At 43.3% G+C, this 24,529-nt stretch overlaps 1 protein-coding gene across 1 annotated transcript; it reads left to right on the forward strand.

Moving 5' to 3' along the window:
• Positions 1–375: 375 nt before the first annotated feature.
• supt16h (SPT16 homolog, facilitates chromatin remodeling subunit) lies at positions 376–15,240 on the forward strand. The gene is made up of 24 exons (XM_085350695.1): positions 376–738; positions 1,742–1,834; positions 2,408–2,578; positions 3,964–4,116; positions 4,207–4,353; positions 4,652–4,803; positions 5,485–5,657; positions 6,233–6,323; positions 6,399–6,472; positions 6,555–6,667; positions 6,877–6,942; positions 8,149–8,247; positions 8,647–8,762; positions 10,126–10,279; positions 10,417–10,544; positions 10,692–10,954; positions 11,069–11,187; positions 12,583–12,821; positions 12,912–12,987; positions 13,115–13,284; positions 13,391–13,520; positions 13,689–13,815; positions 13,969–14,043; positions 14,699–15,240. The coding sequence occupies exons 1-24, from the start codon at positions 673–675 to the stop codon at positions 14,794–14,796; spliced, it is 3,093 nt and encodes a 1,030-aa protein (XP_085206821.1). The 5' UTR covers positions 376–672; the 3' UTR covers positions 14,797–15,240.
• The last annotated feature ends 9,289 nt before the right edge of the window (positions 15,241–24,529 follow it).

Raw genomic sequence — 24,529 nt, forward strand, 5'->3', positions numbered from 1 at the left:
GTATCGCGAGAATTACGTCAAATGAGTCGTTTGATGACGGTGGCGGGAAAACCGCGGTGGCGGGCAATGCAGCGTGGTCAACACTAGACAGGGGGTGCTGTTGTGCAGATAATGTGTGAAATGCGCCACAAAAAATAATACTAAAATAAAATAAAATAAATAAAAAATAAGAAAGTAAAAATTGAATCGAGGTGAAATAACGCGATTGTTTTTTCTATTATGTTTCGGTTGGTGTGAAAATATAATGAAGCGTTATGTTATGTTTTACGGTTTTATAAAATCTGATGTGTGAAGTCTCAGAGGGGGGAGGGAGGAAAAAAAGACTGGAGGGGAGGGGGGTGCTGTGGACTTAATTATAACAGATTGGTGTGTACGTGGTCGTGTGTGTCGAGTAGGAGGTGGGAAAAAATACAATTTTAATAATTTTGCGAGTTTTAAAGCAGGTGAAAGCGGGCTGTAAGGTTAGCGTGCGCTGTGTTTTTACATGTCTCCTCAGCTCAGAGGGCCGCTATTGTATAATTATAAGGGAAGCAGCAGCATCTCGTGGTGGTATTTGGAGCCCAGCAGGCGTGGAAAGAAAGTGCGTTGTTGTTAGTTGACACTGCTCATCATCCTCATCCGGCCTGCTGCGAAGCGAAGCCGGGAGCTGGAGTTTGAAACGGAGCGCTCACAATGGCGGTAAACCTGGATAAGGACGCATACTACCGCCGGATCAAGAGACTATACAGTAACTGGAAGGTAAAATATAGTAAAGGGGGAGTTGATGTGAGGCGTGTGTCCGCTCGGTGTGCTTTAGTGGAGAAAAGTGCAGCTGCTGGCGACAAGTTAGCCGCGTTTTTCTTGCCCGAGCGAGCGCACTGTTGTTAGGATGAGCGGTGATGTGTCTCTCGCTCAATACCAGGGCGAACACTGGTCGCCACCTGAGCTCCTTTATTCCTTTTTATTTCACACACGAATCCAACCTTTGCACCACCCTTATTTTGTTTTGTTCTTGTCTCTACTGGCAGGCTGGTTGCCTCTGGTTAGCGCACCAAAATCGCCCCATTCACCACGCTAACTAGCGTGCTAGCATGTTAACTTTACTCCAAGCTAACTTATTAGCCGAGCGGCTAACTGTGTAATAAACCAGCCACTTCTGATTTAACACTTAAACTGAGATGAAGCCGTGCTGTGACGGTCGTCAGGCACATAGATGTGCCTGACAGGTGGCTAACTGCACCACTTGTTTACATTTACTGCCACTTCGCACTTGGCTGCATGCTAACATTAGCTGGCTAGTTAGCATGAAAGTAACGCCAGCATCCTGGTGACATGTGCAAGACGTCCAGAGCTGCTTTCTTTATTACCGCTCTCACCTTTTGTTTAAAGATTCCTGCGTGAATTATTTTAATCTTAAGTACACTATTTTCATAGGTTGAAGTACATTTTAAGAGCTGCTGGCTCTTGTTGCTGACTTTTCAGCTCATATTTGACCCCATGTCACGCTCTCAGGCTGCTTAACTGTTTCATGTGCATTGGAACTGCCATTTAAAGCCTCTAAAGCACCTTTAATGGGACTTAATATAATATCGCCGGATATCCTGAATGATAAACTGGATTAGCTTTGAGTTGTGTGGTTGTGCCACTACTTCCCCAAAGAACAAGTCCAGATGGAGTAGGAGCACCTCACTGTGGACCTCATTATATGCTCTTTATCATCTCATGCGTGACATCAAACTGTGTGTATGTTTGTGTTTTGCAGAAGGGAGAAGATGAGTTTGGCAAAGTCGACGCTATCGTGGTGTCTGTGGGGGTTGATGAGGAAATTGTGTATGCCAAATCCACAGCCATACAGGTAAGTGTGGAGCAGCACGTGAAAGGAAGGCAACACCTTTCTCTCTGTGCATTTAGGAAGGGAAATGGTTGTTGCAGAGTGACTGCAGTCAGTTTGAGCTATTCAAATGACTTTAATGAGTTGTTATTTTTATTTTTTGTTTTTTGCAAGAATCTCAGCTGCCATTGAGTATTTGAAACTTAATTTAACAAAATTGACCTTGGGTGTGGCTTAAATCTCTTTTGTAGTTCCCTAAAGTCCTCAAGCACGTTGTATCTGTTATATCTTAGATAAACATTTTACAGAGCTGTTGCATCCTGTGCCTCCAGAAAAGCAAATGCAATATGCATCTACAACCAACTGTCCTTGAGGGTTATTCAAGTAGAAAATTATTATTTAGCTCCAAAACAGTAAAACGCCACCAAATGCAGGAATTTACTCCCTCCTCCCCAATCCCCCCCCCCCCCCCCCCCCCCCCCCCCCCAAAAAAAAAAAAAACAGCCCTCAAGCTTCTCCAGTGAGTCCATGTTTAAATTTGTACTGGGATTCCCCCCCCCCCCCCCCTTTTTTTTTTTTTTTTTTTCTCTTTCTCAGACGTGGCTGTTTGGCTACGAGTTGACCGACACCATCATGGTGTTCTGTGACACCAAAATCATCTTCCTCGCCAGCAAGAAAAAGGTGGATTTCCTCAAGCAGGTGGCTATAACTAAAGGCAACGAGAATGCCAATGGTGTCCCGCCCATTACCCTGCTCACCAGAGAAAAGGTAACGCACGTGAAGTCGCCTCATATACACACACATGGAAGTTGGTGAGAGAGTGTGATGTGTTTTTTTTTGTTAATGGCTAGGTTTATCCAAAAAGAGGAATCTGATTTGTTATTGAGTGCTTGAGAAAAATCGAAAGCTTCCTCTTTTGTGGTTTGAGTTCTTCAGACTTTTTTTTTTTTCTTTATAAGTCACATGTTGTTCAATCCAATGCAGTTTTGTTTCTCATCTGTCATCTCAGAGTGATTTTTATTGTAAGGTAAAGCTCCTGCAGTACTACAGAGAAAACCCCAACAATTGCATGACAAGCATTTGGCGACAGTGGGAAGGCAAAACTTCCTTGTAACAGGAAGAACTTCTGGCAGAACCAGGCAAAGGGAGGGGCAGCGATCTTCCATGAATATTTGGTGGTGAAAGGAAGAAGAGAGCCAGAGATTGATAATAACTAATAGCTGGTTCAGTTTGGAGGGTGTGAAGATTTTTAGCCACGTATGTATCTGCTGACTTCGTCTTCAAATCTAGTTTCATTGCATGTGCGTTGTTATTATTACTTGCTTTAATTTACAACAGCAGTAATTTCAAGGCAGTTTATTTTGTAACAGAGTCGTACTCATAGGTGATAAAAGACTCCATGAGAGGAGCAGAGCAGGACTCAGGCAGCGGTCGTGATCCTGCAGATGGACTGGTCTTGTATCAGTTTTCTATTTTGAGCTTTTTAGCACAAGCCTTTTTCATATAGCACTTTTTCCTCTTCTACCTTTTTCTGCACTTTGACTACACTGTGACTGCTCTAAAGGGGTGCAGTCCAGTGAGGTTTTGCACAAACTGTCACGTCAACATCTTGGGTTGACGCCGTTATCTGACGTCCTTCTTCCTCTTTGGACACCCCCTGCATGCTCGAACTGCTCAGGAGGGCCTCCTGCAGAGAAAAGCAAGGGTTGTAGAGGGTGGAGTAGTCATACTTCAAAAACTGCATCCTTCTCATGCACGTGGCTGCCACTTCCACGAAAGGACTGGTTAATTGTCAGGCTGTAGCTGGAGACGAGAGACCACACCAGATGTAGCCGGCACAGAGGAGATGGTCGTGTGGAGAGAAGGATGACTCAGATGTGATGGTTTTGCACTCGGGTGGAGACGGGAGAGGCAGGTTTCTTGCAGAGAGCACTGTGTTGGGATTGGCAGGAATCAAAGTTTCTGTGAATGTGCTGAACGTTAAACAGGAACATTAGCGCCTGTGTTCTACCTCGTCGGTGGTCAACACATGCCTTGTGTGGGATTTAAAAGGTTATGAATCGAACAGCCTTGGAGGAGGGGAAGGCGGAGTGTGCTAAAAATGATTTTCTTTTTCCTTTCATCCTTTTATTAGTGTATTACTTGTCTTTCAGAACGAGAGCAACAAGGCCAACTTTGACAAGATGATCGAGGCGATCAGAGGTAGCAAAGAGGGCAAGACGGTGGGTGTGTTCAGCAAAGACAAATTCCCAGGAGAGTACATGAAGAGCTGGAATGACACGCTCTCTGCTGAGGGACTGGAGAAGGTGAGGCGCAATCCAAACACATCGGCCAGCTCTGCGAATGTTACGCTCCCGTTTCAGTCGTGATCAGATGTACTCTGCTTCTGTCTGCAGGTGGACATCAGTGCTGTGGTCGCCTACACGATGGCGGTGAAGGAAGACGGAGAGCTGGCCCTGATGAAGAAAGCGGCAGCCATTACCAGCGAGGTTTACTCAAAGTTTTTCAAGGAGCGCGTGATGGAGATTGTTGATGCTGATGAGGTGAGGGGGGAGGAGCAGCTGGACTTGGTGTCATTTTGTGTTTTCAAGCTGTGTGTTGCTGTCTGCTTTCAGTGCTTAGAACAGCTTAAGACACAATTTATCCATGTCATATCATAGCGTTTGCATCACTTTTCGGTCATCAGTGTATCTGTAGATTATGAAGGTCCAGTGTAGCACAGTTTGTAATAACGCACAAACACTCTCAGATTAGTTTTGGAGACTCTGTCCCTGAAAGTGTAACTAATACTGGAGCAGCCGCCACACGTCTTTATTTGTATCTTTTGATCCTCTCCAACAGAAAGTGCGTCACAGCAAGCTGGCGGAGTCGGTGGAGAAGGCCATCGAGGAAAAGAAGTACCTGGGCGGTGCGGATCCGTCCACCGTGGAAATGTGTTATCCTCCCATCATCCAGAGCGGTGGGAACTACAGTCTCAAGTTCAGCGTGGTCAGGTGTGTGCAGGTCCAGTCTCACTTAAAGCCAGGAGGCATTTGCAGCTGGTTTTGTCACAATTAAATAAATTGGTTTTGGTAGTGCTGGAAATGTATTAATTTATTGTTTTGTTTTTTAAAATTAATTTTTTAAACAAAGCTCTTTAAGATTCACGTTCACAAGAGCTTCAGGGTTGGTCCTAGTTGATTTTCAAGGAGTAAAAACTTAAAGAAATCCAAAATCAGGATCCAGCAGCCTTTAATATAAAAAAAAAAGTTTACATTTTATGGGAAACATGTAGTGCAGCATTAGATGAGTAGATTTATGAGTCTTTAGCCACAGCTTAATGTTTTTTACGGTTTAATCTTTGATGTGAATTAAAGTATTCGAGTGTTAATGAGCTTCAGAGATGCTTTCAGGTGGATCTCAGTGCAGAGCTAACATACCTGGCGACACACCTGTTTAGCACCCAGATAGATGAGTTGTGCTAATCCTCTCTAAACTCAGAAACAAAGCAGCATATTCCCTAAAATACTGAGCTGCTCTTGAACATTTTGTTTGTTTTAAATCGGGTAGGAAAACACTAGGATTTATTAAATGCTGCCTAAGTACAGCTCACAGATTATAGATTCAGTCAACAGGACAAGATGAGGAGCAGAGACCAGTTATCAATGACCCTCTATCGTTCCCTCTCTGCGCAGTGATAAGAACCACATGCACTTTGGTGCCATCACGTGTGCCATGGGGATCCGCTACAAGTCGTACTGCTCCAACCTGGTGCGCACACTCATGGTGGACCCCTCTCAGGAGATGCAGGACAACTACAACTTCCTGCTGCAGGTGGAAGAGGAGCTGCTCAAGGAGCTCAAGCACGGTGAGTTTAGGAGAATGGCAGTGGAATAACTGGGAGCGAGCTGGTTTGTGCTCTGTTCTGTAATCTTTGCGCAGTGCAGGGCTTCGTAGTTTGAAGCACTGGGAATAAAGTCTTTGTGCGAATGCGAAAACTCAGGTCACCTGAGTAGCATCTTTAAAAAATGCTCATTGCTGCTTCTTGGAGGGATGTGATCTGTTCCATTGGTCGATTTGTTTGTTAGCAGTCTAGTGCTCACAGTCTAAGATGTTCAAGTTTTGCATATAACAGCTCAAGTTGCTAACACTGGATGAGGGTATTTATTAACCTTCATTGACAGCGCCAAAGGTCAGAGAAATGCGTATGCAATGCTTCAAGGTCAAAGGTCAGACATCGGTTTAGCGCTGGCTCTTTGGGGGGAGCTGTGCTTTTGTTTTAAAAAAAAAAAAAAAATCAGGCTGTCTTGCATTATGAAAATCAGTATCACATATTTTACATTTTCACTGAACCTGAACTGTAACTTGTTAATGAGTTTTAGGCTGCAGGAGGGAAGTGTGTCAGTGCTGTCTGTGTGTAAACCTCCTGCATGTCCTCCACAGGAGTCAAAATCTGTGACGCATACAATGCAGTCATGGAGTACGTGAAGAAAGAGAAGCCGGAGCTCGCGCAGAAGCTGACCAAAAACCTCGGGTAAGTACCCACAGGGGCTTTCTTCTCTCGGACGTCCTCAAATTCAGAACACTTATGTCTGTTTCCTTGTTGTAGTTTTGCGATGGGGATCGAGTTCAGAGAAGGGTCGCTGGTTTTGAACGCCAAAAATCAGTACAGACTAAAAAGAGGTGAGACTGTCGACTGTGTTAAGCACACAGGTGGTTTTATGCATTAGTGAAAGTTTCTTAAAGGAGACGTTGTGTCCTTCAGGGATAGTGCTCAGCGTCAGCTTGGGTTTTTCTGACTTGGTGAATAAAGATGCGAAGAAAGAAGAGCAGAAGAAGTACGCCTTGTTTCTTGGTGACACTATACAGATCAATGAGGTAAGCAGCCCTGTTGGAGTAGATCCCAGCAAATGACTTTGTCAGACAAGCAACAAAAATATAAATGTTAATTTAAAAAAACAGTAATGACTGGTCTGTACACACTGTTAAACACATACGTGTGCATCTGGTTAAGTTGCTGTCTTCATGCTGATGCTGAAGCATGACGGTCAGTCTTTTTGATGTCCTGGTGTGTGTGTGTATCACAGGAGGAGGCCGCCACAGTCCTCACACCGGTGAAGAAAAAGATCAAAAACGTGGGAATCTTCCTAAAGGTGCGTGGTCACTGTGTCCGCTTTCTATAAGAGTCAGGAGCTGAAGAGGAGTATTTACGTCCTTATACATTTATAATCACGTATTATATGGACAGAGGTGTTTGGGCCACACCTCTTAGGGTTGCTGTGGCTCTGGTGGTTGACTGAATGGTACTCCTGCCTGTGTATTATTTATTAAGCCATATATTTATGGCTTGCCACCACAGATTTTAATAAAGTGTAATTTCTCTGTTCACCTCATGGTGGCAGCACCATCTGATCCATGTTGCAACCAAAATAAGAATAAGACTTACAATACACAAAATAGTAACTCACATTTAACATGAGCCTGAGACGCTGATGTTCAGCAGCTTCACTGAAGTTTCACGTATTGCTGACCGCTTTGTCGTTATTATTTTATTCTCCACATTTGAGCGAAAAAGTAGATTTATTGTGTTTAGGCTTGAAAACAAGTGATCGCCATCATGACAGTTCTTGTGTTACTGAAAACGAAGTGGGGTTTTTCTTCCCCATTAATAAATACGGTACTTTTGGAAAGTGTTTGGACACTCCCGGTGCACTTTAAAAGCACTGTACGTGTGTGATTGGGTTGGTGATGCCTGTAGTACAGCCCTGCTTTCAGTTTATAAACAGCATATGTGATATTTAATTTGTCAGTGCTGAGCTTTCACTCTGGTCAGTTTGTTGTTGTGTGTGGACTCCAGTTCTGGAAATGCAGTTTGTTGCCCCTTTGAGAGCTTCGTGGTAGAGCAACATATACATGCTGCAGGTTGTTGTTAAAGGAGACCGTGAGGCTTGCAGAGGATTTCTTTGTTGCAGGGAACGTGGGAAGGAGCAGCAACTGGACTTTCAAAATAAGAGGGAGGGGTTCAAAAGTGTGTGAAAAATGCTAAAACAAGGACAAAATACACCTGGGCAGTTTAGCAGAGTGAAGTGGGGAAATGCTGATGTGCCATCCAGATGTTAGGGTTTTATCCTTTCATATTCATAGTTTGTATATTGTGCATACTCAGCAGCAGCACCTGAGATGCAGCTCTCGACTTTTCATAGATATGTTTGACATTTACATGGTTACAGATGCTTTCTGTGGTGCTTCACCTTTTCTTTCACCATCTACGTTTTAAGTGTTAGTGTGGTGGATTTCTTGTGAATCTGATTTAAATAAGACGGAGAGCAGGAAGTGAACGTTGTTTTCGCTTCTTTTAGAATGATGACGAAGAGGATGAGGAGGAAGAGGTCGACGACGCAGAGGAGCTGCTGGGGAAAGGCGCGCGCAGCGCCGCTCTGCTCGCAGACAGAACCAGGGTAAGTGCGGGCGCGTGCGTCGCTCAGTGTGTGACTGGTGGGTTTTTTTTGTGATTTTTGCCGCCTTGACGGAGTTTTGATAACTAAGAGTGTGAATGTCTTTGTACTCTATCAGCTACTTGGGAAGGTAAGTATTCATTGTTTTTTCCTAAAATCTCATCAGCTGAACTGGTTTAGTCTCAAAAATACCTTTGCTGATGGGAATGAAGTTGTTATTTTTATTTGAGTGACACTTTTGTGTTTTGTTTCTGTTTGTTGTCCATCCAAAGCTTTAACACATCTGTTCTCTGCATGTGTGTTGTGTTTTTCCACCTTATTTTTTTAAAAATAGTTTTTAAAACAAAACGTGGTCTTGGTGTCTCCGTGTGGTCACTTAGTTGTGTCTTTTGTCAAACTTAGAACGAGATGACGGCGGAGGAGAAGAGGCGGGCTCACCAGAAGGAGTTGGCCAATCACTTGAATGAAGAAGCGAAGCGCCGTCTGACGGAGCAGAAAGGAGAGCAGCAGATCCAGAAGTGAGTCGGTACTCTCACCATCCATAATGAACTGAAGCTATCAGGTGAAGAAACGGCATGAATGTGTTAAAGAGATCCACTCCGGTTAAACTAGAGTGGGTCAATGTAGTGCTCAACCACGCAAATGCTTGCTGTAGGTTGTAGGTCACCAGTAGGTGTAGCGCAGTCCAGATCTGGACCCAGACTGGTCTGGTCTGTACAGAGGAAACGCACAGACCAATCACTTACATTGTAACTCATCCCACCCGATGCTGCTCAACCAATCAAATCGTTTATTCAGAGCATTTGCGAAAACAGAAAACTCTGCGAGGAGGCGCGATAAATCGAGGAAACGGGCGGAAGAAGTTGTGAAGCTGAGATGGTTTACGCGTGAAAGAAACTCAAACTAGACCTTTTTTTTTTTTTTTTTTCTTCAAATGACGTAAATTTATTTTTTAATGTAAACTTTATTTAACTTGAAATGATAAATATTTTATTATCAAATCACTTTTATTGTCACATCACATGTGCAGGCACACTGGCACAGCACATGCGAGTGAAATTCTTGTGTGCGAGCCCCACAAGCAACAGAGATGTGCAAAACACAACAACACAAACGAGCAAAATACAAGAATGGCCAACCTGAAACTAATAAATATATGGGAAATATATGGGAATAAATATATATCGGCAGACCCTCGAGGTCATTGTGATAATTAATAATAAATAGTGTTGAACCCGTCTTAATTTTACTTTTCTAACTGGACCTCCTTAAGTTTGAGCTGAAGGCTCCTGCCTTCAGATGAAGTAAAAGCTGGAGTTTTGAGCTGAAAAGTGGAAACCTTTAGGGAAAAGTGTTTAAAGGCCAGCAGGGGCAGTAGTAAAAGACTTTGGTCCTGTGTGACACTAATAACCTGTGGACCTTTTTGGTGTCTGAATTGGATCGTGTGAATAAGAGCAAAGTCACAAAAGCCTGCAGTCTGATTTGTTACTCTTCAAGCTTCAGTGAAACTAAAGTGCAAAACAAGCAGGAAGTGGGACCCTTTTGCCATCAAAATAAAAGTTGTGCCTTTTACAACGTGCCGGTCCGCTTTTGTGCAGGACGTGTTATGAACTGCTCTGAAGTGATGCGCGACAGGCTGTCTCATTGCTGCTTTGATCGATGTCGGCATCAGCTGAGTGTGAGCGAAAAGATGTGTGGGGTGTTTAGCTATATTTGTTTTTTGCACGCCACACAAGAAACTTTAAGTGCCTAGATTTGTGTTCTTTTTTTTTTTTTTTTTTAAATAAATAAACCCAGGACAGAAGTTGGCAGCAGAACTGTAAATTCTGACTTTTAATTAAGTTTCTCCTGATTAAGCGACTCCACTCTGCTTCCTCTCAGGGCCAGGAAATCTAACGTCTCCTATAAGAACGTGTCTCAGATGCCCAGAGAAAAGGACATCCGGGACATGAAGATCTTCATCGACAAGAAGTATGAGACTGTCGTCATGCCTGTCTTTGGCATCGCCACACCATTTCACATCGCCACCATCAAGGTACTCTTAGCTTATGCCTTCTATGGGGGGGTCTACCACAACTACATCCAAACCAGTTGCACTTAGGTACACCAAGAGTCTGTGTTACCTTTTTGGTTTTAATTACAGACATTTTTCTTGCGTTTGTGCCTTTTTAGAACATCAGTATGTCTGTAGAAGGAGACTACACCTACCTGAGGATCAACTTCTACGTCCCTGGCAGCTCACTGGGCCGACAGGAGGGAAACATCTTCCCCAACCCTGAAGCCACATTCGTCAAAGAAATGTGAGTCTGTCCAGCTCTTTCTATCAGCATGTGTGTAGATTTCTCTGCTCACACATTGGCCAAGTCACTGTGTGTGTTTGTTGTGCTGCAGTGTTTGAAGGAGCAGATGTTCCAATAATCCTTTTCTTGCCCTCGCTCGCCTCTCAGCACGTACCGGGCGTCCAACCTGAAGGCTCCCGGCGACACATCGGTGCCCTCCACCAACCTGCAGAACGCCTTCCGCATCATCAAGGAGGTGCAGAAGCGCTACAAAACACGAGAGGCCGAAGAGAAGGAGAAGGAGGGCATCGTCAAGCAAGACTCGCTGGTCATCAACCTCAACCGCAGCAACCCCAAACTCAAAGACCTCTACATCAGACCCAACATCGCACAGAAGAGGATGCAGGGCTCGCTGGAGGCTCATACTAATGGTGAGGACAGCAGTCAGTGGGAATGCTGGGAAACGAGGATGCCCAAATCTCAAAAATGTTTTCGTTAAAAGTGGGAATCTCTCTCTCTCCCCCTCCCCTCCTTCCCCTGTGCAGGTTTCCGTTTCACGTCGGTCCGAGGTGACAAAGTGGACATTCTTTACAACAACATCAAACACGCCATCTTCCAGCCGTGTGACGGTGAGATGATCATCGTACTGCACTTCCACCTCAAGGTATGCTTATTCAAAAATACACCCTTAAAATATCTGGAGACTTTACTTTCATCTGTGGTTAGGGCAACGCTCGATCATCACAGGGGCAGCAGGTGTCCACAGAGCTCTCTGCTCAGACCTGCTGACTGATTTTTCGTTAGTGTTTGTTTGTGTCCTTATCACTGATGGCAGCACGAGACTGTAGCAACAACTATGCTAGGAGGTCTGTTTTCCTCTCCTGTCAGTTTGATTTGCAGCAAAGCAACTGAAGTGTATTGACAGCGCTCTCTGCTTCCTCACTCGACAGACTGAACTTTCACAGACTTTGTTCCACACTGTGATGGTCATGTGCTCCCTTAATTTATTTTAACATTGTGTGTGTATATATAAGTATATTTGTGTAAAATCAATATTACAAACCCAAACGCTCAGTGATGTAATATCATCAGAGCTTAGAGTTGAGCTGTGATGAAAAATAAAATGGTTTACAGTGTCAGGTTAGTTGTTGATCTAAGGAGCTTGGAAAGAAAAGCGTCTGAACTTAAGTTGCTTGAAGACATTTCAGCTCTCATCCGAGAAGCTTCTTCAGTTTAGGGTCAAATGGTGGAGAGTCCCAGATTTGAGCCCTGTGGGAGTGTTGCTGATGTTAATTTCACCTCTTATGAAGGAGTTTAACTTTTTGAGACCTGCAGTAACTATGGTGGCCCTAAGAGGGTAAACACACTGCAAAAAACATGCAGAGCACAACAAAAACTGAAAACAAAATGTTGGCAAAGCTCCCCAAAAAATTCCAAACAAAAGAGAACGGAAGTGATTTAGATGGATACAATAAAAAGATGGAACAGCTGTGGTGAACTACTGAGGGCAAACATGCATCTACAGTCATTTATGACTAATGCGATTGAAACACACATGGTTCTTCAACATAGAAATGTGTGTTTTGTGAGCTTTTGCAGCATTATTTATTTATTTATTTACTTTTATTTGCTGATATTAAGTTGCAGTACTTTGCAGAGACTTAACACTTTGCAATAAAAAAGAGGCTTGTAAAAGTCTGCCATTTTTGAGATTGCGCTTAATTGATCTTTTATTGTATTAGGCCTCAGTCGCACAGGCCTAGACACCGGTCGGTGACCCCCCCCCCCCCCCCCCCCCCCTTCAGCTACTTTTGGTTCAGAGTAGCTGAAGGTGGGCTTGTTCCCTTTCATCTGAGCAGGGTTAGGGGACTCCACCCCCACATTCCTCTTCATAACCTTGAGCACTCTGCTGGGTGGAGCTTCATGTTAACTCTAAATAAGTGTCTCAGTGATCTATAACTCTTCAGTGTATTCACTCATCGTCTGTCTCTCATTGTATTTTAGCGATTCCCTTTAAATATTCTGAAAATGGTCTAAAAACTGTTGCGTTTCTCTCCAGAACGCCATCATGTTTGGTAAGAGACGCCACACGGACGTCCAGTTCTACACAGAGGTGGGCGAGATCACCACAGACTTGGGCAAACACCAACACATGCACGACCGAGACGACCTGTACGCCGAGCAGATGGAGCGGGAGATGAGGCACAAGCTCAAGTCGGCCTTTAAGAACTTCATCGAGAAGGTGGAGACGTTGACTAAAGAGGAGTTGGAGTTCGAGGTGCCCTTCAGAGACCTGGGGTGAGTAAACGAGGCCGCCGGGAACGCAAACGTGCGAGGACAATGTGGACACCCCTGTGAGCTCGTGGCCCATGCTTCTTTTGTTTACAGGTTCCAGGGCGCCCCCTACAGGAGTACCTGCCTGCTACAACCCACGTCCAGTTCTCTTGTCAATGTTACTGAATGGGTGAGTGAGCAGCTGGCACTGAGCTGCAGACAGTTCAAAGGTTTAATCTGTGAAGAAGAAAGCTGAAATATGTGCAGTGACCTGCCGGCAGTTCAGTCTGTTAAAAATCTGTTTCCTCCGTCTGCAGCCGCCGTTTGTAGTTACTCTAGACGAGGTGGAGCTGGTTCACTTTGAGCGCGTGCAGTTCCACCTGAAGAACTTTGACGTGGTCATCGTTTACAAGGACTACAACAAGAAGGTCACCATGATCAACGCTGTGCCCGTGAACTCCCTTGACCCTATCAAAGAGTGGCTCAAGTAAGGCCAGTCGATTTAATCAGTGACTTAATTTTTAATGCATCTAAAAAAATATCTCAGATGAATTATTAATACTTTTTTCTCTTCTCCGTTTTCTCCTTTTTAGCTCTTGTGACATCAAGTACACAGAGGGCGTCCAGTCTCTGAACTGGACCAAGATCATGAAGACCATCGTTGACGACCCAGAGGGGTTCTTCGAGCAGGGGGGCTGGTCTTTCTTGGATCCAGAGAGCGAGGTGAGTTCATGGTTTCATAACCTAAGCAGACATTTACAGTTTTAAAATGGTCCATGTTCCCAGTTTTTCCTTTCAAGAACTCCTTTCACGTCGTAACACAGTGCTGAGAATAAAATAGCGGCTAGTTTTGTGATTACATGCCTCTCTGCGTGCCATGTTTTGCCTCAGGGAAGCGGCGGCGAGGAAGATTCAGAGTCAGAAATGGAGGATGAGACGTTCAACCCATCTGCAGATGAAGAAGAAGAGGAAGAGGAAGACAGTGATGAGGATTACAGCTCAGAGACGGAGGACTCTGGTATGATTTCCATGGGCCAGTTTGAACCTCTGATGAATGAAAAGATCAATAAAAGCTTGAGAAAATGATTTGTACCCGAACAGCTCTTTGCCTTGAACTCACACTTGTACACACTGATGAACCAGATTTTCTTTTTTTGGGTGTGTGATACAGATTACAGCGCGTCACTGGGCAGTGAGGAGGAGAGCGGGAAAGACTGGGATGAACTGGAGGAAGAAGCCAGGAAAGGTTTGTATTTGTAGACTCTGGTTTTTCAAAACTTGCACTTGAAGAGCGTTCAGGGCTCGCTGTCAGTGTCCACATACTCAAAATAAACCTGGCATCAGCCACTAGAGGGCACCAAATGCACACAAACCCCACAGTACTCATCTGAAAGCAAACTTTTCACATCTGCAGCACCTAACTGTCATGTGACTAAATACAAACGGTCTCTTCAGGAATCACAGATTTAAATATGGCTGTTAACTCACGAGCGCTTCAATAGTCACACCTCTTTAGTTGGTCATTGGTTACTTAAATATTTCTGTTAATCGCATGGCAGCAACTCGATGCAATCAGGCGTGAACACTACCTGCTGAAATTCAGACTGAGCATCAGAATGAGGAAGAAAAGTGTTTAAAAGTGTTTGTTGTTTCCCACGTAAATATCTCTGGAGTTTACAGAGAATTATATAAAAAAATAAAAGAAAATATCCAGTGAGCGGCAGTTCTCTGAGAGAAACTGCCTTGTTGATCACAGACTGCTTGAAGGCTGCAGACGTTATGCAGACGAGCATCTCTGAACGCACATGTTGGGATGTGGTGGAGGAATCTGCAGTATCAGCCACGAGGGTTGATCACAGCACAGGGCTGTTTCATGGTTGTTTCTGTTTCCTCCCCTGCAGCTGACAGAGAGAGCCACTATGAGGACGAGGACACCTCCAACAGGAAGAGGAAGGTGCGGCCATCAGCCCCGCCGAGCAAGAAGAAGCGACGGCACTAAACGTCCCAAACATCCATTCATACTGCCAAACCTGACCCTCCCTCCCACCACGGCCGGCTCCCCACACTTCACACAGACACACACCTGCGCTCAGACACACACCGTGTACATAGACGTAGACACCGCCCCCTTTGTTTATTTTTTTAGTTGTTGTCGGTGAAGTGTCATGTTGCAGAACCAGCAGCCACACTTCATTCATTACCTTCGTTTTCCCACCTTCGTTCATCCATCCATCAGGGTTTATTGTCTGTGTGTGTGTGTGTCTGCGAGTGCGTGCGAGTGTGGTTAAATGGGTTTTTATTGCAAGCATTGTTTATTTTCTGTTAAAGAAAGCTGAGTTTCTTAACTAATGGATAATAAATAAAAAGACTTGACATCTCCTCTGCCAAGTGTTTTATATAAACTGAGAAATCTGATTTTTTTTTTCCTCTCGTCTTCCCCACCGTGTCCACTTTTTTTTTTTTTTTTTTTTTTTTTCCCCTCTTATTTTTGTCAATGTTTGTTAAATTGTGGTAATAAGATGGGGGAAAATGTCCTTTATTTTTTAGGGATGGGAGGGGGCAGATGCACGTTTTCTAATTATTTTATCTTTTTTTTTTTTTAAAGTGGGATTTATAAATGGATTTGGACACAGACACACTTCACCCTCGCACTTATCCTCCTCTCTGTCCCCCCTTTTTTTTTTTTTCTTTTTTTTTTTTTTTTGTCAGTCTGAGTAGATATGATGTTGTACTGTTAATTCTGAAAATCCTGTTTTTGTTTTTGTAATAAAATTAAAAGGAACTGTAGTTTGTTTTCACTCTTCTCTCTTTCACACACTTTCAGTTTTGCAGATTAGTCGTTGTGTACTTACTGCCGGTGTCGTAGACCACTGCCTCTTTTCAGTCGTGGGCTAAGAGCAGTGCTCTTGAGCATTAGTTCTCCAGGCTTCTGGAGGGACATAGGCTGCTTTTATAAACTCATTTTCACTCCAGTCCTTGTACCCGACCGTTTTCAGAGAAACATGTTTCTTAAGCCACTTAAGAAAACGCTGACTTGTGAGTCATTCAAACACAAAAACTAGCCTAACTCAAAGGGTGAACAAGTGTTTCCTACGTGAGAGACGACTTCACAGAGAACCATTTTTTAAAAATTGTATCTTTAGTCATTTACTTACTAGCAGCCTGATGTAAATATGTGATTTGTTCCCATTTCATGTTTTATGTGAAAAATACCAAAGAACAGTTTGATAGACAAAATAGTGATTTTTTTTTTTTTTTTTTTTTTTTTTTTTTGGAAAAAAATTCTTTAGTGGTTCTTAATGAACTGTTGGCTAAACACTTGGCATATCTCTGCATGAGGCACAGTGTGTTTTTAATAAAATAGGTAGTGGAAGTGGCTCTCCTGCTACTGAATCTTTGTACGTGCCTTAAAGTATTTATGCCCCTTGAGCTTTTACACATTTTGTCACTTAAATGTTTGTTGAGATTTTCTGTGATAGACCAACACAAAGTAGCACATGATTGTGAAGAGGTACAAAAGTGATACATGGGTTTTCTAAATTTTAAGCAAATCAAAATCTGAAAAGTGTGCATTTATATTCAGCCGCCTGTACTTTGATACATCTAAATAAAACCCAGTGCAATCAGTTGCCTTCAGAAGTCACCAAATTAGATAATAGAGTTCACCTGTGTGTAATTTAGTCTCATTATAAATACACCACCTCTGTGAAGACCTTGGTGGTTTGTTAGAGAACATTACCATACTGCCTTTATTTATAAAGCACTTTAACATAAAACCAGAGTTCACAAAGTGCTGTACATGCAAATAGCACAAGTAAAGTGAATAAAAATAAGATAAAATAGATTAAATAACTAAAATAAATGAAAACATGTTAAAACAAATTGAGTCAATCCCTTTAATCAGTGCCAAAGGCTTCAGCGAATAAATATGTTTTAAGAAAACTCAGGAAGAGAAGAGGCCTGCCTAACGTGCAAGGGCAGATCATTCCACAACTTTGGAGCAGCTACAGCAAGAGCACGATCACCTTTAAATTTATACTTAGTTTTGGTACCTAAAGAAGCTGCTGATTGGCGGACCTAAGGGAACGGGCAGGTGTATATGGTTGTAGGAGCTCAGAGACGGGAAGGGGGTGGGGGGCAGGCCATTAAGAGATTTAAAAACAAATAAGAGAATTTTAAAAACAATCCTAAAATGTACAGGTAGCCAGTGGAATGAAATTAAAATGGGGGTAATGTGCTCAAACTTTTTTGTTCCAGTTAAAAGACGAGCTGCAACATTTTGCACAACCTGCAGGTGCCTAATGGACGCATCACTAACCCCACAATAAAGTGCGTTACAATAATCCAGCCTAGAAGTAACAAAGGCATGGATTACTGTCTCAAAATGCTGTTTCGATAAGATGGGCTTTATTTTGGCTAATTGCCTCAAATGAAAAAAGATCTTACAACAGCTCTGACCTGGCTTTCAAGTTTAAGATCTGCCTCCATTTTAACTCCCAGATTAGTGATGACTGGTTTAACATACTGTGCCAGCAAACCAAGATCTATAGTAGTGGCCTCAGAAGCGCCACCAAGAACCATCACTTCTGTTTCCTGCTCATTAAAATGTAAAAAGTTCAAAGCCATCCAGGCCTTTATCTTTTTAAGTGGGAAATAAATCTGGGAGTCATCAGCATAACAGTGGAAAGAAATCCCATGTTTCCTGAAAATAGACCCAAGGGGTAGGAGATATAGGGAAAAAAGAAGCGGGTCTAAAACTGAACCCTGTGGGACCCCACACTGAAGAGAAGCAGCAGAGGATACAAACTCACCGAGTTCACAGAGAAAGTTCGCTCTTCCAAATAGGATCTGAACCACTGCAGTGCGGTACTCCTAACACCCACCAACTGCTCTAAACGGGAAATTAAAATATTATGATCCACTGTATCAAAAGCAGCAGTTAAATCTAAAAGCACGATAATAACACAGTCACCTGAGTCATTTGCTAAAAACACATCATTAAAAACTCTTAAATGGGCAGATTCGGTACTATGTAGAGCTTTAAAACCAGACTGGAAAACTTCTAAAATACCGTGTTCTTCTAAAAAGGACATTAATTGCTTGTAAACTACCTTTTCGAGAATTTTTGTTATAAATTCAGTTTGGAAATAGGTCTGTAATTTGCAATAATATCAGGATCAAGAGCAGGTTTCTTGAGTAGAGGCTGAATCACTGCATGTTTAAGATTGACAGGTACAACACCAGAGGAAAGACTACTATTTACAATGGATTGTACAACTAGCGCTATAGTTAGAAAAACCTCTTTGAACAATCGAGGACGAAGAGCATCATAAGGGGAACCTGAGGGCTTCAGGCGAGAAACCAACTCCTGCAGGCAGAGCAAAGAAACTGGCTCAAACCTGTCAAAGACAGCAGAGCTAGGGACAGGGATAGAAGGGTCGATAATGGACTGGGAATCTGCGCTTTCACAGATAGCACTTTATCAATAAAGAAGCGTAGGAAGTTTTCACAAATTTCCTGAGAGGACTCGACACCAACAGTCTGTGGAGCATGAAGGACCATGTCAATAGTCTTAAATAAGATGTGAGGCTTACGACAATTTGACTGAATAATAGCAGCAAAATGTTTCCTTTTAGCATCTTTTACAGTCTCCTGATAGGAATTCCAGTAGTTTTGTAATATTTGGTATGACACCTGAAATTGATCCTTCTTCCATTTGCGTTCAGCTCTCCTACACTTTCTTCTGGCAGCCCGGGTGTCTTCATTCAGCCAGGGTTCAAATTTGGCTTTAACTTGCCTACAGGTAGAGACAGGTAGATTGTGAGTTAAAACAAGATCCAACGTGTGCCCATATTTTTGTGTAGGCACAGACACAGGTTGCACAAGATCAAAAGATAAGATAAGATAGAACTTTATTAATCCCTCGGGTGGGTTCCTCTGGGAAATTCGGTTACAGTTACAGAATGTTATACACACACACACACACACACACACACACACACACACACACACACACACACACACACATATAAATACAGAGACAAATATAAATAAAAATAAAATATACAAAGGGGATAAATAGAATAAATAGGAATAAAAAATAAAAGTACAAGTGAATTGCACATTTCAAGTATTGAGGTCTATTTGCACCATTGACTATTTACAAAAGTATTGCACAAGGTATTGCACAGTGAGGTGAAGAGGCACTACTGCTTAGTTGTTCCCCCCTCCTTTGTCCTCCTGTTTCCCCTCCCTCTCCCCTCCAGAGAGGAGTTAAACAGTTTGATGGCGTGTGGGACAAAGGAGTTTTTAAGTCTGTTAGTTCTTGTCTTTGGGAGAAGCAACCTGTCACTGAACAGACTCTTCTGGTTGTTTATGGCCGTGTGCAGAGGATGCCCAGCATTGTCCATAATGTCCATCAGTTTCTTTAATGTCCTTTTCTCTGCCACTGTCACCAGAGTGTCCAGCTTCATGCCGACCACAGAGCCAGCCTTCCTGATCAGTTTCTCCAGCCTGGATGAGTCCTTCTTTGCTGTGCTGCTCCCCCAGCACACCACAGCATAGAAAAGTACTCCAGCAACCACCGACTGGTAAAACATCCTCAGGAGCTTCCTGCAGATGTTAAAAGACCTCAGCCTCCTGAGGAAGTACAGTCGGCTTTGGGCTTTTTTATACAGGTGCTCTGTGTTGCATGACCAGTCCAGTTTATTGTCCACCCACAGCCCGAGGTACTTGTACTTGTTGACCACCTCCACCTCCTCCCCCTCTATCTGAACCGGCAGTGGACCTTCTCTGGACCTCCCGAAGTCCACAACCAGTTCCTTAGTCTTTGAGGTGTTGAGTTGCAGGTGGTTTGTGTGACTCCATGCGACAAAGTTCCTCACCAGACTTCTGTACTCCTCTTCCTGATCATCCCAGATACACCCCATGATGGCTGTGTCGTCTGCAAACTTCTGAATGTGGCATAATTCAGAGTTGTAGCAGAAGTCAGAGGTGTACAGGGTGAAGAGAAGAGGGGACAGCACAGTTCCCTGTGGTGCTCCTGTGCTGCTGACCACAGTGTCAGACGTGATGTCCTTCAGCCTGACGTACTGTGGCCTGTCGGTGAGGTAGTCGGAGATCCAAGCCACCAGGCAGGGGTCCACCTCCGTCCTGTTCAGTTTTTCCTGAAGCATACAGGGCCGGATGGTATTAAAGGCACTGGAAAAGTCAAGAAACAGGATCCTGACCGTGCCTTTTCCCCCATCCAGGTGTGAGTGGGCTCTATGCAGGAGGTACAGGATGGCATCCTCCACTCCGACACCCGCCTTGTATGCAAACTGTAGTGGGTCCTGGGCATGTTGTACCTGTGGTCGGAGGAGGTTGAGGAAGAGCCGCTCTAGAGTCTTCATAAGATGTCTCAAAAGAGTCAATAAGATTTAAAAAAGTCCTTTGCCATTGGCTTGTCAGGGCAGCACACGTGAATATTGAAGCCCCCAATAATAAGGACATGATCATATTTTGGCATAATTTCAGCCAACAGATCATAAAAGTCATTTAAGAAGTTCTTATTGTATTTTGGAGGTCTGTAAACCACAGCACAGAGCACTGAGTGAGAGCGACCTAGCTCAAACACACTCAGTTCAAAGCTACTAGGTGATGTTGATAAGGGCAGTGGTTTACATTTATACTGCTTCTTAAAAACAACCGCTAGTCCTCCTAGAGTTGACTCTAGCAATAAAAAAAACAACACAAACACAACATTAGAGAACATTAGTGAACAAACAGCATGATGAAGCCCAAGGAAGTCACCAGACAGGCCAGGGATAAAGTTGTAGATGAATTTAAAGCAGTGTTAAGTTATTAAAAAAAAAAAAAAGAAAGAAAAATTCCCCAAGCTTTGAACATCTCAAGGAGCACTGTTCAAAAGTGTGCGACAACTGCAAACCTACCAAGCCATGGCCGTCCACCTAAACTGACAGACCGAGCAAGGAGAGCACAGAGAAGCTTCCAAGAGGCCCATAGTCACTCTGGTGGCGGTGGCATCATGCTGTGGGGATGCTTTTCTTCAGCAGGGACAGGGACTCTGGTCAGAGCTGAAGGGGAAAATGGATGGTACTAAATACAGGTCAATCCCGGAAGAAAACCTGTAGGAGGCTGTGAAGGAGATTCACCTAACAGCAAGACGATGACCCTAAAATTACAGCAAGTGCTACAAAGGAATAGTTTAGATCAAAGGATATTCGTGTTAGAATGGCCCAGGCAAAGTCCAGACCTAAATCCCATTGAGTATCTGTGGCAAGACATGAAAATTACTGTACACCAGTGATGGGAATAACGGCATTACAAGTAACGGCGTTACTAACAGCATTACTTTTTTCAGTAACGAGTAATCTAACTAATTACTATTCCTATCGTTACAACGCTGTTACAGTTACTAACAAGAAAACGCATTACTATTTTTCAACAAACAGACGGTTGAAGCTGTGTCCAGCTTACTGCATCTTATATTAGTTGCAGGGGAGTAGCTGTAAGTAATCTGGACGCGACAGCTTTAAGCAGCTGCGCGCGCTCCCGCGGATGGTAATCACGATCACTGTCTACAGTGGTTCCCAAACTTTTTTTGCTAGGTCCCCCGTTGTTTTACAAGGAAAATGTCCCTCCCCCGCGCGCGCACATGCACGCACGCACTAACGCATCCTCCAACCACACACACCCATATTTTTCTCCATTGTGGTTTATTTCACACCTCAAACATTTAGTAAACAATTAAGCAAATACAAATAATCTGCAATAAATTACAGGTAGTAATAAAATAAGTAAGTAAGTAAGTACATTTAATCCTAAATCACCTTTAACCACCAAATTATTCTTTATTAATTCTTTCAGATCAAGAAGATGTGTGTCTGTAAACCAACTGAACGGAGGACAAAACTGAGTTTATTTCATCTGAATTGAACAAAGCATTGAAAACAAAACTGATAATAAACTTATTCTCCTTTGTATGATTCGATTTAATTCGATTCGATTTAAATCTGGGAAATTTTGACAGTCAGAAATATAATTCAGATCAGAACATTTACATATTTTTGTATCTATAAAAAGGAAGCTGACACTCGCAAGACTTTATCCAAGGTGTGAGCATCACAGCAGATGCCTTTGTGTCAAAGTAGCTGAAGATAAAACACAGAAAAAAATGAAGGTGATTTTCCTGGCCTGGGATTTTATAAAAATATTCTGCAGTACATCAAAAACGAAAGAAAACCATTAATTAATGAACATTACCTCTGACGTTACAGCGGTTTTATTAGACACACGGCTAAGCATTTTGCATTTTGAATAATATTAAAAAGTTTCAATTTGTTCAGTATTGAACAGCAGAAATTAGGTTTTCTTTTCGGAAGAATGTAAAAGGGAAAAAAACAGCGGCCGACAGCGCTGTAAACAACAGTAGACTTGTGCGTAACAAGCAAGCGAATAATGAAGAAAGGGAAACTGTTTGAGAGAGAGAGAGAGAAAGAGAGAGGGAGAGGGAGAGAGAGAGGGGGGGGGGAGGGAGAGAGGGAGAGAGAGAGAGCTGCGCATCGCAATGGAAGCAAAACAGTAAAAGAGTGAATTCATGACGATGTTTATGTGAAGCGTTTGGATCTTCTTTTGCTGCTGGTTCGGTCAATATTGTTTGGAGAGAGATCTAACAGCTTTAGAATCAGCGCATAAAGGGCGTGAACACAAAGCGCGGACCCGCCCACAGATCAGAATCAGCGAGCTGTCGGCTTTCAGCCCCGACTGTGAGAAAGGCGACATCTAACTGATTCTGATCCGCGGGTCGCGCTGTGTGTTTAAGTCTATGTGCAGAATCCCTGTACCTGCTCTCATTTACTGTTTGGTGGTTCTTGAAATTTTGTGAGATGTCACCAGAGATTCTGGCATTTCGGACAAAATAAATTTATATTAAAAAATCGATTCAGGATTTTAATGAATCGATTTTACGTTATCCAAGCCAGAATCGATTTTAATCGATGAATCGATTATAAAAACCCACCCCTATTCGACAGCTGCCAGTGCGAGCTGGCCTTGCCAACTCCCTGCTGCTGGCCACAAAGGATTACCACTCACTAGCCATTCTCCTGGCTACCAGGAGCTTCGGTATCCAGGCAATAGTTCCTGACTCACCGGGGGCCTCCAACTCACTGATGGTGGCTGGGATCGCGGCACTGCAGAAAAGGGCAGTGTTTTTACCATCAGCTTGACAGCGTCATGCCACCTTTGCAGTTTTAAGGCCTCTATCTAATAACACGAGCCAAGATGTAAAACTGGGTGTGGGTCACAATCAGTCAAGATTTCTAGTGAACCCATTGTGAAACCTGGCCCCACCCTATCATGTTATTCACTAAGGTCAGATGGCCCAGGGTGTGAGTGGGTGTTAAGGCGTCTGAGAAGGGATCTCAAAACTGGATTATAGATGGCAGACAGTTGGTGTAGTAAACCCCTGCCTCTGTTTAAAGATGGTCTCCCACAGCGGACATAAATGGCTTCTTTCACTCCTCTTTCAAACCATCTGTCCTCTCTGTCCAAAGTGTGAATGTTGGCATCTTTGAAAGAGTGACCTTTGTCATGTTGTGCCATGCGCTTGTGAAGTGGCTGTTTGGTTTCTCCAATGTAGAGGTCTTGGCATTCCTCGCTGCACTGTACAGCACACACCACATTATTACATTTGTTTTTAGAAGTTCTGTCTTTGGTATGAACCAGTTTTTGTCTGAGTGTGTGGCTGTGTCTGAAGTACACTGGAATGTCGTGCTTGGAGAAGACTCTCCTGAGTTTCTCTGACAAACCTGCTACAAAGGGGAGGACAGTATTGCTGCGCTTGTCTTTCTGACTACGGTGGCCCCTAGAGACAAAGCACGTACAAACTCCAAAACACTTGAAAAACTCCAAAGCACATGCAAACTCCAAAACACATGCAAATTCCAAAACACATGCAAACTCCAAAACACATGCAAATTCCAAAACACTTGCAAAATCCAAAACACTTGCAAACTAAAAATCACATGCAAACTCCAAAACACGTACAAACTCCAAAACACTTGCAAAATCCAAAACACGTACAAACTCCAAAACACTTGCAAAATCCAAAACACGTACAAACTCCAAAACACGTACAAACTCCAAAACACTTGCAAACTCCAAAACACGTACAAACTCCAAAACACATGCAAACTCCAAAACACGTGCAAACTCCAAAACACATGCAAATTCCAAAACACTTGCAAAATCCAAAACACTTGCAAACTAAAAAACACATGCAAACTCCAAAACACGTACAAACTCCAAAACACTTGCAAAATCCAAAACACTTGCAAACTCAAAAACACATGCAAACTCCAAAACACGTACAAACTCCAAAACACTTGCAAAATCCAAAACACTTGCAAACTCAAAAACACTGCAAATTCCAAAACACAACGGAAGTGCTCCAGGATGCTAGGGGCAGTGTTGAGCTTTTGTTACCTAGTAACTACACAAGCCAGGAAGTGCCAATGACCGGATTTGGGGTTTGCAGCTGCTGTCAGGTGATTCCTCTGTACGTTCGGCATTTGAATCGGCATTTGAAGGCCGATTACGTCACAGCGACAAGAGAAGGCTTTCCCAATTCAAAGGCTGCTCGAAATGCGGCCCTCAAATGCGTCCTTAATTTCCCTGAATTTTAAGGATGGGTCGGTGTAGCCTTCATGGCCCAACATATCCCAGACTTC

This window comes from Diplotaxodon limnothrissa, linkage group LG3 (assembly GCF_057381915.1).
Source record: "Diplotaxodon limnothrissa isolate DT_005_m linkage group LG3, D_limnothrissa_male_GT1.1, whole genome shotgun sequence".
NCBI lineage: Eukaryota > Metazoa > Chordata > Actinopteri > Cichliformes > Cichlidae > Diplotaxodon > Diplotaxodon limnothrissa.